Genomic DNA, 12,108 nt, shown 5'->3' with positions numbered 1-12,108 from the left:
CCCCGCTCCCCCGACCCGAGACGGCCCCGCGCCCCGCAAACCTGGGACTGCCCCGCGCCACCCGGATCCGAGAAGGCCCCTCGACCCGCAAGCCTGGGACGGCCCCGCACCCCCCGACCCGGGACGGTCCCGCGCCGGGACGGCCCCAGGCCCCGCAAGCCTGAGACGGCCCAGAGCTGAGCGCCGCCTGCAGGAGTCGGGAGCGTGGTGCCCGCGACCGGGCTGGGCGCGGCGCGGGCCGGCAGGGGGCGCTGGGCGCGGCGGGCGGGGCGCGTGGGGCGGGCAGGGGCCGGGCCAGGGCCGCGCGGGGGGCGAGCGCGGCTGCGGACCGGGCGGGACCGCAGCCGGAGCCTAGCCGGGACTATCGCGCGGGCCGCGCCGGCGATGCCGCGCCCCCGGGCCGGGCTGTAGCGGGGCCGCGGCTGGAGTGCGCGGCTGGAGTGCGCGCCGGGCAGGCGGGACATGGAGGTGGTGGACGAGACGGAGGCGCTGCAGCGCTTCTTCGAAGGTGAGAGACCGCGGGCTGGCGGCGGCGACCCTCTGGCTCTGGGAATCCCCTGCTGATCTCCCCGGGGGCTGGGGCCCCCCGCTGTGCTTCCGCCTCCTCTGGCTGGGACCCTCCTTCAGGCTGGCACCAGCCCGCCAAGACAGGCTGCCGGGGCTGGAAGTCCCCTGGCGGTTACCACCCGCCGCCGCTGAAGTTGGGCTCCCCCTCCCCGCTCCTCAACTCGCAGCTTCCTTGGGACTGTGTCCCCTTCCAGGTCCGGACCTCCTTTGAGCCTTCCAGGACCCGGAACTTTCCCTAAATTGTGACACTCCCGCCCCCAGCAAACTTCCCGAGTCTGGGGACCCTCCACTGTTCTTCCCCAGACCCCAAGCGGGCTAGAACCCCCTTCAAGGCCCAGACCCCCAGCGTGCCTTCTAGGACCTTCCATACTTCTTGAGGCTGGACTCCAGCCTGCTTCCCAGAATCTGTGACCCCCACCTAGAGACCAAGACCCCCTGTGTGCCCTTCAGGTTGGCGCCATCACCCTTGACTTCTAGGAGGAGCTGGGACCTCCCCACTGTGCTTCCATGAGGGTAGGACCACTTTAGAGACTGGGACCCCTTGGAGACTGCCACCTGTTTTCCACAATGCTGCCTCTAGTGACTCCTCTGCTGTTTGGGTCTGGGACCCCCCTCCCTAGCATGCTCTCCTAGGGCTGGAACCTTCTTGAAGCTGACATCCCTGCCACCAGTTACCTCTGCTCTCCGAGACCCTTCTAGTGCTGTGAACTCTGTCCCACCAGCCCTCTGAGGCTCCTCAGCACTGTGTCCCCCCAACCCTGGAGCTGCACCTCTCTGACCTCACCCCCTCAAAGAGTGACCTCACCCCCCCTTGACCCTGAAAGGAGCCCTCTGGGGTGGAATTGACATACACTCCATAATATCTTCTTCTGCCCCCATCCCTACATTGGTTTTGGAGGTCTGCTCCTACATCTAACCAACTCCCTGTCTTTTCCTGGACGGCCCCTGCCCCTCCTGCGGGCCGCCACTCCTCCTGGTGGTGGGTTCTGGAGGGATGGGACAGCCATGGGAGGGGGAGGGGAAGTGCAGGCTGGCGCCTCCCAGCTCTCTCCACTTCTCAGAACTTCCCTGGAACATCTAGCCAGACCCTCTGGCCCCCTTTTGTGCCCCTGTCTACCAATGTAGTGAGCCCAGCCCCTGCCCCGAGCTCCCTCTAGTCCCTAAGGCCACATCCTGCTGCTTGGTGCACTGAGAACATTCCTTCATGTGTGAACCTATCAGGGCTGCAGGGCAGGGAACCAGGGCCGAAGTTTCAAGCCCCAGATTCCTGTGGAGTCCTGTGGAAGAGAGAAGCAGCTCTTCCAGTGCCTCAGTTTCTCTCCCTCTGTGACTTGGGAGGTGGGAACCCTTATTCACGCCTACTGGCTGAGCAGCCCAGGCAGGGGCACCCCCAAGCCTCAGTCATCCCACTTCAGGATTCTGGACACCCCACAGACCCAGACCCCAAGAATTCAGGCTTGGACTAGATTGAACGGTTGACTCTGTGCCAGCTGGGCCATCTGAGGGTCTTAGGCAGCCCCCCATCTGTCCCGGGGCTCTGGCTCTCCCCAGACACTGTTGATCCATAGGAGCTCTCAAGGGGCCTGACGCGGTTTGAGGCCTTCAGGGAAGAGGGGACCAGACATTCGTGCCTGCTTGGGTTACTGTTTGGGGGGCCTTAAGCCTGCTGGGTACCCAGAGGACCCGTAGGCCGGGCTCCCTTGACTTCCACACTGCCTTCCTCAGGACCCTGGACCTGGACAGAGAGCAGAGGGGTGGGCCTGGCTGGCCTGGACTCCCTGGCTCTCTCCTGACCATGGGTTGGGGGGTGGGGGCTGACGCCACGGCTTAGCCATGCAGCGGCCTGGCAGCCTGGCGGGGGGAGGCTGCGCTGCTCCCTCCAGAGAGATAAGAGGAGACTCAAGAATGTCTGTGGGGAGCAGGGGAGGGGTGTGAAGCTGCCCGCCTAGGAGGGCTGGGCTGGAAACAGCTCCCAGCCTCTGCGATGGGGGAAGGTGTGCGTGGGCCCTGAGGACTAGGGTCTCTGGGCCACTTGGGAGGGGAAGGCCCATGTGGAGGACCCACTGTAGGTGTGAGCGGGCCTGGGAGCGGCAGGGCCTGGTGTGCTTGTGAGTGTGAGTGTAAAGTGCGAGGGAGCGGGAAGTTGTGCTTCTGAGCCGTGGCTGCGTCACTCTTGAGTGCTCTCACACTCGGGACTGGGGCTGGGGACACCTGAGCTCTCCTCCTGGTCCCCACTTGGCCTTGGTCATCCCTCTGGACAGTTGATAGCGGACCCTGTGATCTCGGCTCTGTGCTGGGAGACTGGGAAAGGGTTTTACTGAAGGGGCTGCAGCACAGCGCGCCCCCTCACTTGACACACCTCCCTGGGCACACCAAGCATAGGTGCTGGGTCCTGCCCTGTGCCGGTGGTGGGCTGGGGGCTAAGGCGCTTTGGACCTCGGGTGGGAGGCTGGGACAGGGCGGCCCCCTCGAGGCTGGTACAGCCGGGCCCCCGTGACCGCCTGGCTAATCCCCTAGAGAGAGGCAAGGCAGCCCAGATTGGCGGGCACAGGGCCTGCAGAGAGGGGACCCACCGGGCAGGATGCACTGGCTCCCAGCAGGTAACCGGGCCACAGTGTAAGGGGGCCTTGGACCCCAGAGCCAGGGCAGGCACGGGACAGGGCAGCGTCTGAGAATCTGGCCAGGACCTCAGAGTTCTAGTGCAGGCTGGACCACTGAGAGCGGGGTGACTGTCTGTGCCTGGCAGGGAACCCCCAAAGAGCTCTTGCCCTCTCTAGGTCCTTTTTCCTCACCTGCAAGACAGGAGAGGGTGGCAGAGAAGAACCTCAGCTCTGAAGAAGCTCACCACCCAGCCCTGGGGAGGAGGGACATGTTAGAGTATGAATGGCCGAGCCTGGAAGGGGTGGCTGCTGGCCCCAGATTGTAGGGGCACATGAGGCTGGAGTGAGCAGCCCAGTGCCCCCCAGAAAGCAGGTGGGTGTGCAGGGAGCCTTGGAGGATGGAGGGACATCGCCTTCCAGCAGGTGCTGGAGAGACCACTTGGAGTTTAGTGGGGCCTCTGGAGCCTCACTAAGGCTAGAGGAGGGAGGCCTGGGATTTCGCCCCTTCTGAAGCTGATGGGTGGCCTGGACTAGTGACTTCCTTCTCTGGCCTCATTCCCCTTCTAGGGTAAGTAAGTGCGTTGGACCAGAGCAGGGGCTTCCAATGTAATTTTTTTTAACCATCAAACAAACTCATAGTCTCCTAATAGGGCAGATACAGTGGATAAGGGGGGCTGGGCTCCCCACAGCCCCTGGAGCACCAGGATACTGGTTCAAAAGCCACCCTTCCCAGCTGTGGGATGGGTGAGGGGAGGGGAATGGTGCTGGCTGAGGATCAGAGAGAAGGGAGTTGGCCAGAGTTAGCCAGAGCAGACACCTAGCCCCCAGCTCCCTACCCTGCCACCAGTACCTTGGTGTGGGGGGCTACCTGTCAGGTACAAACATCTCTGCCTCTGGAGGGCAGGAAGAGGTCCCAGGTAGAGACTACCTGACGATTTGGAAGAGAGGACCCCCACCTGGACAGGAATCCGGGGCTGAGCTGGGCTGTGTGATGGAGGTGGCACTGTGGCCCGTGTCAGCCTGTCTGTCTCTGTCTGTCCCTGGTGCACCCAGGGAGTAAGTAGATGGGAGGGGTGGCCAGGCACAGGGTTTCCTGACCCCTGACTCCCAGGGAGAGGACCTGCCTCCTGGGTCCATCCAGAGCCCCGCTGAGGACTCCGGTCCTAGCCCCAGTGCATGGAGCTGATTGCCAGACCCGCCCCAGGCCCTGAGCCTGGCAGGGGAGGAAATGGTAGTGGGGGGTCTGACTCATCCCTGTGTCCCCAGCACCCAGTGCAGGGCAGGGGTGGGGAGTGGGCAGGAAATGTTCTCAGGGTCAATGGAGGCAACAATGGGTATGTGAACAGAGGCAGTGGGGTTGGGGGACGCACCCCAGAAAGCACCTCTCTGGAGGGCTTCGGGTCAGTGCAGGGGTACGAAGCAGGCAGTTACTAACCCTTTGGCCTCAGGGACTCTCCTGAGACTGGAAAGCTGGACGGAATGCTCCTTGGCATCTTAGGTAGAGCCAAGGAGGGCATTTGAGGGCAGAATGGCCTTTTCCCTGGGGGCCTGGCTCCCCACTTACAAACTCCCAAGGGGTTACAGACTGGAGGGCCCTGGTAGCGGAGGCTGCTGGGTAACAGCCCAGCGGGGCTGCTGATTGGCTGTCACCCTTGGACTTTGCCCTCCCTGATAAGGAGCAGGGAGCAGAAATTATTAACTGAATCATTAACCGGGTGGCCCCGCCCTGCCCAGGCAGCCTGCCTTACCTTCCCACCTTCCTCCTTACGGACCTAGCACATTTCTGGGCCTCAGTTTCTCTCATGGCCTTGGGTGCTGGAGTATGTGGGGGCCTCCTCTCCTATTTCCAGGCCTTCAGCCCCTGCTGCCACAGGGTGTGGGTACCTCTTGGTTGGGTCTCGGAGTGGGATGATGTAATGGTTCTGTGCATTTGCCAGCGGGGACAGCTGGGGTCTGTTCCTAGCTCTGCTGCTTACCCACAGTCCTTCTCTTGGCTGTATCAGGGCACCGCTGTGCCTCCGCTTTCTCATCTGTAAAATGGGAATGCAGTTGTAACGGCAGGGCCTGCGTCCCAGGGTTTCTGGGGTGATGAGGTAAGATAGTGCCTGGCCTGCTGAACACTCCATTGGCCCATGGCAGGTGTTCTGCGTCCTACCTTGAAGATTACTGGTCCCTAGGATAGGTCAGTGCCGCTAAGCTTAGGGGGCTTGTTGAGCATGTTCTGTGGTTCTGTGCACAGGGCCTGCACCATGACAGCTTTGGCCCAGCGTGACCTGGTCCTGGTGCCTGGCACATCCAGTAGGCCCACCCCACCTCCCCCTCTGAGATTTGGGTCCTGTTCTTGCTGCCAGCAAGGGGGAGGGGCTTGACTATATTGTGGCTTCATCTGCCACACCCAGGCTCTTTGCATGTTGTCTTCCTGGAGTCCTGGGGTGCAGTGGAAGGGTGGGTGATGTCCTCCCATTTCTGAGGCATGCTGTGAGGCAGGAGAGGAAGGCGATGATGTATCAGGCTCCCTCAAGGTGGCCACAGCAGAGCTGGGACTGGAGCCTGGGTCCCAGCTGGGTACCAGCCTGGGGTGGGTAGGGAAGGGGCCTCTCCTCCTGACATGCTGAGGAGTGGCTCCAGCATGGGTGGCCACACCAGATGACATCCATGCAGCCTCTTTGACCTCTCTAAGACCTCAGAGCCCTCACTCACATGGTCAAGGTTGCATGACATGAGCAGTTAGACCCCATGAGTGCCAGGGCCTGGAGTGCAGGGGGAGGGGCAAAGCCCCTGGATGGGGAGTACAGTTGGGTCCGGAGCCCCCTGCCGGCCTAGATTATGGAGGGGGTTCCCGGGCATTCTGTCCTCCCTGTGCCCCAGGTCACATCAGTGAGGGAAGTTCTCCCTCCAGCCGACCCGGGTCCCTGCAGCCCCCGGAGGGCACACCCACAGCATCTGTCTCTCCTTTGTGGAGTTTGAGGATCCTATCTCCCTCTGGCCTCCCTCACTTCCCCTCTCGTCTCCCTCCATGGCTGGGGGAAAGGGATCCCCATCCCCTGCCCTGCTAGCTTGGAGGCAGGGGGCTGCCTTTAGGGAGTGGAGCTGCATCTGTGACACTGAGTTCACTGAGTGGGGCCTGGCTTCAGCTGGAGCTGCTTAGGGAGGGTCTGACAGCAGGTCGGGAGGGGGCTTGGAGGGAAGAAGAGGCGGCAGGAGCTCTTCCTGGGTGGCCACTAACCTAACCCACACATAGGATGCTGTGCCTGTGGCCCTGGGCCTGCCGTCGGGTCAGTGAGCACTTGTGTACATGCGTATCCTGGCATACATGCCTGTGAAGTCTGCTGAGGTGTGAACATGCACAGGCATGCTCGTACCTCAGGGCTTTTGCACCGGCTGTCCCCACCATCTGGAACCTTCTAGAATGCTAGGCATTTTACTGCTCTTGTCATCTGACTGTGCTCCCTAGAATGTCAGCTCCATGTGGGCAAGGCTTTTGTCCCTTTTGCTCACTGCTGTAGCCCCAAAGCTGGCCACTATGCTTGCCTGACACACAACAGGTGCTCAGTAAATAACTGCCGAATGAATGAAGGCACACAGATGAATGTGGGTGTGCGCATGTGTGTGGGTATGTGAGTGGGGCGTGCCGCTGTGTGTGTCAGTACTGTGTATGCGTGAGTAGGGGGCATGTGGTATGTGATCATGTGCATGTCAGTGGATACCTGACTGCAGAGTGTACTCTTATGTACACGTGTGTGTGTTGCAGTGTGCCTGCCTGGGGCCATACCAGTGCGTAGGCACAGATGGGCACAGGTGACCCTGGTGGAGACCTGTGTCCACCCCAAGCTGCAGGGTCTCTACCTGGCACCTGGTGGCCTGCCTGCTCTGGTCCCTGTGGGAGAGAGTAGGAACAGGTCCTAGCCGCTGGCCTTGGTGCTGTTGGACCTGGCTTTGGAGCATGTTGGGGCTGTGAGTTCAGCCTTGTGTTGACCTGAGGACAGGGTGGCAGCTTCGTGGGGACTTGGAGTGGATGTAGCCATAGCCCAAGGGTGGCTAAAGATTTCTGGGACTCGGGCTGGGTGCGGTGGCTCACGCCTGTAATCCCAGCACTTTGGGAGGCCGAGGTGGGTGGATCACAAGGTCAGAAGATTGAGAACATCCTGGCTAGCGTGGTGAAACCCCATCTCTACTAAAAATATAAAAAATTAGCCGGGCGTGGTGGTGGGCGCCTGCAGTCCCAGCTACTTGGGAGGCTGAGGCAGGAGAATGGTGTGAACCCGGGAGGCAGAGCTTGCAGTGAGCCGAGACTGAGCCACTGCACTCCAGCCTGGAGATGAGACTCTGTCTCAAAAGAAAAAAAAAAAAAAAAAGATTCTGGGTCTCCTAGAAGAGAAGGTTCTCCGGCTGGGCCGGTGGCTCATGCCTGTAATCCCAGCACTTTGGGAGACTGAGGCGGGTGGATCTTGAACACCAGTCAGGAGTTCAAGACCAGCCTCGCCAACATAATGAAATCCCGTCTCTACAAAAAATGCAACAATTAGCCAGGCATGGTGGCACGCACCTGTAATCCCAGCTCCTTGCAAGGCTGAAGTGGGAGAATCACTTGAACTCGGGAGGCGGAAGTTGCAGTGAGCCGAGATCGCGCCACTGCATTCCCGCCTGGGCAATAGAGTGAAACTTTGTCTCAAAAAAAAAAAAAAAAAAAAAGTAAAAAAAGAGAGGGGTCTCTGTAGGCAGCCTGTGGGGGCTCTTCTGCATTTTTGGTAAGAAGTTGGGAGAGAACAAAGACTACTGTGACTCAGATTGAAGAACCTGATAGAAAAATGGCTCAAGAGCCCCATCTTTGTCAGGTGTGGCTACTGGGCCCAAGCTGACTGAGGATTTGATTCGGAGAGGCAAAGGGTTGCTTACACAAGCAAACATTTGACCTGAAGGCATTTTGACTAAGAAGGCTCTGGTCACAAGTTGAAGCCTAAAGCAGGACAGCTAGCAGTTATAGATCTTTTTTTTTCTTTTTTTTGAGACAAAGTCTCGCTCTGTCACCCAGGCTGGAGTGCAGTGGCACGATCTCGGCTCACTGCAACCTCTGCTTCCCGGGTTCAAGTGATTCTCCTGCCTCAGCCTCCTGAGTAGCTGGGATTACAGGCATGCACCACCAAGCCTGTCTAATTTTTGTATTTTTAGTAGAGACGGGGTTTCACCATGTTGATCAAGCTGGTCTCAAACCCCTGACCTCGTGATCTGCCCATCTTGGCCTCCCAAAGTGCTGGGATTATAGGTGTGAGCCAACGTGCCTGGCTATAGATCGTATTCATAAGAAGACAAAGTCCAAACCAAAGGAGCTGAGGCCTACAGTGCCTTGCCCTCATGTAAACTGGTTGGGAGATGAGCCACAGCACTAGGGGCTCTCTGTGACTGGGAGGACGGGAGGGGCTGCCTGGGCAGGCAGGGAGGCAGTTGCAGAAGGCTGACCCACTGGAAGGGATGACTGGGGCCGAGGCTGACAGGCTGGATTATGCTGTGCGTGTGTAAGAATAGCAGCAGAGTGCTGGCCATGCCTCAGAGGGACTTAGGAGAAGGCACGGAGGCCCCTCGGAGGCTCCGGAGCAGGTGTACAGCAAGGTGGAGGGGCCTGGGAGAGAGGGGACAGCCTGGGTGGAGGCGTGAGGGCAGGAAAGGAGATGGGAGTCCCAGGAGAGATGGAAAGAGGGCGGTTCACCCTGACTTCGGAATGGCCTCCTGGGGGTCACCTCGTTTAAGGCTCACTCCATGGCAGGGATTCGTGCTCCATCTGATGGAGAAGGAAGCCAGGTCTCAGGTCGTTTGCTGAGGGTCATAGCCATGAAGTGGGGAGTCCACATTAGCAACCAGGCCTCTTTGACTCTGGGGATCTCTCTGGGCATCACAGTTATGCCCAGATGGGCTGTCCCCTGACCGCTACCACCCTGGCCCTCAGCTGCTGCCTGAAGCTAGGGTACCCCTCAGGTTCAGATGCCCCGAGTGGACACTCAGAGCAACTGGGGTCTTTGGGAATGCGCCTGGGCCCTGGTGCCCTCTGCACCCCAGGTTCGGATCGACCAGGCCTGGCCAGCATCCTCGGGACCCGGCCCACCCTACCCACAGCCACGTGGCTGACGGGATTTCCGCCATGTTTGGGGCATGAATTGACAAGTGCCCCATTGACGGGCCAGGGGAGGGGGTGGGCAGGGCACAAGCCTCCCACTGTGCCGTGTCCCCACCCTCCCCCGTTCCCTGGGACAATGGCCGAGACTCAGCCAGCGGCCACAGCTGGTGGGGGGCGGAGGGGGCACATGAGCACAAGGAGGGGCGGAAGGGAGAGGTCCTGGGTGGAGGGACCACCTGGGCCCCTGCCTGCTCTCATCCTGCACCTGGCTTGGGTGGCCTCCATTCCTTTCGTGGCCAGCTGGGTGGCCTTAAGGAGAGGAGGAGAGAAGAGGAGAGGGGAGAGGAGGGGGTGCCTTCCCATAGTCTGGATCACAGCCTGCCTGGGAAGGGGCAGCGTCTGGCTCCTGTTCCAGGCAGGTAATAAAGGGCCTAATTAATGAGGAGCAGCTGAGGCGCATAGCTCAGCAGGGCAGGGGCAGGACCTGGAGGGGCCCTGGGTAGCCCCAGCCCTGACCACAGCATGGCCTGGCTGAGGTCCCTCACTGGCCACTTGGCTCATCCACTCTGTGAACATTTCCTAGGTGCCTGTTGTGTGCTGGCATACTATATCCCAGAGAGACAGAACAGGGCAGCGCTCATAGCCCAGCACCTGCCCCTGTAAGCTGTGGGCACATGCCTATCCTTTCTGAGCCTCAGTTTCCTCATCTGTAAAATGAAGAAAAAGAAAATCACCTACCTTGTAGGGTTGGGATGAGAATTCAATATGAGCCATGTAAAGTGAATGGCACACGGCTGGGCACAGAGCAGCCACTGGGCGAGTGAGCTGTGGGTGGTGGGTGGGTGGTGGACAGACGCCCATCCTGCCCAACAGGGTGTGTGTAGGCGGGAGGGTAAAGAGCTGATAAGGAATTACAACGCCCCTGCCCATCCCTTGCTAAAGAGAATGGGAGAGTCAGAGATGGCCTCTTGGGGGAATTTACATTTAAGACAAAACCTAAAGCGTGAATAGGAACAGCGTGGAACGGCACATGTGAAGGCCTTGATGTGGGATGGAGGATGGAAAGGAGGCAGGGGCCGACCGCAGGGGCCGACCACTGAGAGGAGGGGAGGGAGGGGACCTGGGGAAGGAGAAAAGGCAGTCGGGGGCAGGCAGGAGACCATGTCAGGCCTTGGACTGCCAGAGGGCTCCAGATTTCTCCCAAGCAGTGGGAAGCTGTTGAAGGGTTTGAGAAGCGAAAGACAGAGATGCTGGTTTGTGAGCTCATGGTGCTGTTTTTGGGTTATTGGGCCCTGGGCGGCGTCTGGCGGACCCGGCTTCCCTTCTCTTAGAGGGGTCTTGAGGATCAGAGTGAGCCATGTGGCCCATGTTCCACGTTCTGCCTGGCAGGTACCCCTGGCTGGGCTCCAGTGATATTCTGGGGCTCTTTTGGGAGCAGTGGGGAGAGGTGCTCCCAAGAGGGTGCCCATGGGACCCTGCCCCCGTCCTGGGTTCTTAGGGGCTGTATCCCAGCCTCAGCAATCCCTGGGCTTTGGCAAGCCCCCACCCTCGTCTTGTCCACCTGGAATGTCTGTTAGAAATCTCCAGTGTGGTTCACGGGCGGGCTGGGGGCCGAGCAGCGTGGGGAAGAGACGACGTGGCCTCCAGGGCTTCCAGGAGAAGGTGTGGGGTCAGCGTTCCTCAGGAGGCCCTCCGAACCCCCAACCCTCAAACTTCTTCCCCACCCACTGGCCTCCCCGCAACGCTGCCCCATCAGTTCCCTCCTCCCACCTCCTTCCTCCGTCCTCCGTCCGCCCGGACCCTGGCACGGGAGGGTCCCTCCTCCCCCAAAGCACATCTGGTTCTCGTTAGGGTCTCCCAGGATGCCTCTGCCTGAGGCCCCCTATCCCGAGGGAGGTGGGCAGGAGGATTAGGGGCGATTAGGAGTGCTCCTGGCCAGGAGAGGAGGGGGCTGGGTCTGTTATAAATAGCAACACTATGGCTGCATCAGCCCATCATTCACTGTAGATTCCAAGTTCAGGCTCAAAAACTTGCAGCTTCAGCGGCCAGAGTGGGGGTGATGCTCCAGGTGGGGTGGGGAAGGCACAGCAACCGCTAGCCACACCCTCCCCCTTGGAGTCAGGCCCCTGCACCTGGCTGGAATCCTCCTTGCTGTGTTGCCTAGGGTAAGAGACTTGACCTCTCTGAACCGTGGGGATGGTGATCATGTACCTATTTGAACATTCCCACTGTTTAGAGAGGGAAAATGCATAAAGCACTTAGAATCGTGCCGGGCCTGGTAGGCAGTCAGTGTGAGCTGCAGTCACTGTCACTGCCACTGTCTTTGTCATCATCACCATGATGAGTTGAGAAGCACTGGGAGATACTCACTGTGAGCCACTGTCAAGTCACTGTCTCTGTCACTATCAAGTCACTTGTCTCTGTCATGGTCACCATTCTGGGCTGGGAGGGTTGAGTAACACGCTGCAGGTGAAGAGCCTGCAGGATGCCTTGTGCATAAGAAACTCCTGTGATTAGGCTGGGGACGGTGGCTCAGGCCTGTAATCCCAGCACTTTGGGAGGCTGAGGCGGGCAGATCATCTGAGGTCAGGAGTTCCAGACCAGCCTGGCCAACATGGTGAAACCCCATCTCTGCTAAAAATACAAAAAATTAGCCGTGTGTGCTGGCGGGCGCCTGTAATCCCAGCAACTCGGGAGGCTGAGGTGGGAGAATTGCTGGAACCTGGGAGGGAGGCGGAGGTTGCAGTGAACCGGGATTGCGCCACTGCACTTCAGCCCGGGAAACTGAGCAAGACTCTGTCTCAAAAAAAAAAAAAAAAAAAAAAAAAAGTA

At 59.8% G+C, this 12,108-nt stretch overlaps 1 protein-coding gene and 1 pseudogene across 8 annotated transcripts in view; one reads left to right on the top strand and one right to left on the bottom strand.

Annotated features, from left to right (window-relative positions):
• Positions 1-341: 341 nt before the first annotated feature.
• LOC105469418 (myelin regulatory factor) overlaps positions 342-12,108 on the top strand; it is a 36,650-nt gene continuing 24,883 nt past the window's right edge. For 6 of the 8 annotated variants that reach the window (XM_071074482.1, XM_011720409.2, XM_011720410.2 and 3 more), the window contains exon 1: positions 347-508. In XM_071074482.1, the coding sequence (XP_070930583.1) occupies positions 463-508 (46 nt within the window). In that variant the 5' untranslated portion in view covers positions 347-462. Of the gene's footprint in view, positions 509-12,108 lie in introns of all 8 variants that reach the window. The other 2 variants (XM_011720404.2, XM_011720407.2) reach the window with 2 other exon arrangements.
• Positions 1,785-5,418, bottom strand: LOC139357634 (uncharacterized; annotated as a pseudogene).

The sequence above is a fragment of the Macaca nemestrina genome, chromosome 12, assembly GCF_043159975.1.
Source record: "Macaca nemestrina isolate mMacNem1 chromosome 12, mMacNem.hap1, whole genome shotgun sequence".
Taxonomy (NCBI): Eukaryota; Metazoa; Chordata; class Mammalia; order Primates; family Cercopithecidae; genus Macaca; species Macaca nemestrina.
This window is presented reverse-complemented; position numbering and strand designations above follow the sequence as displayed.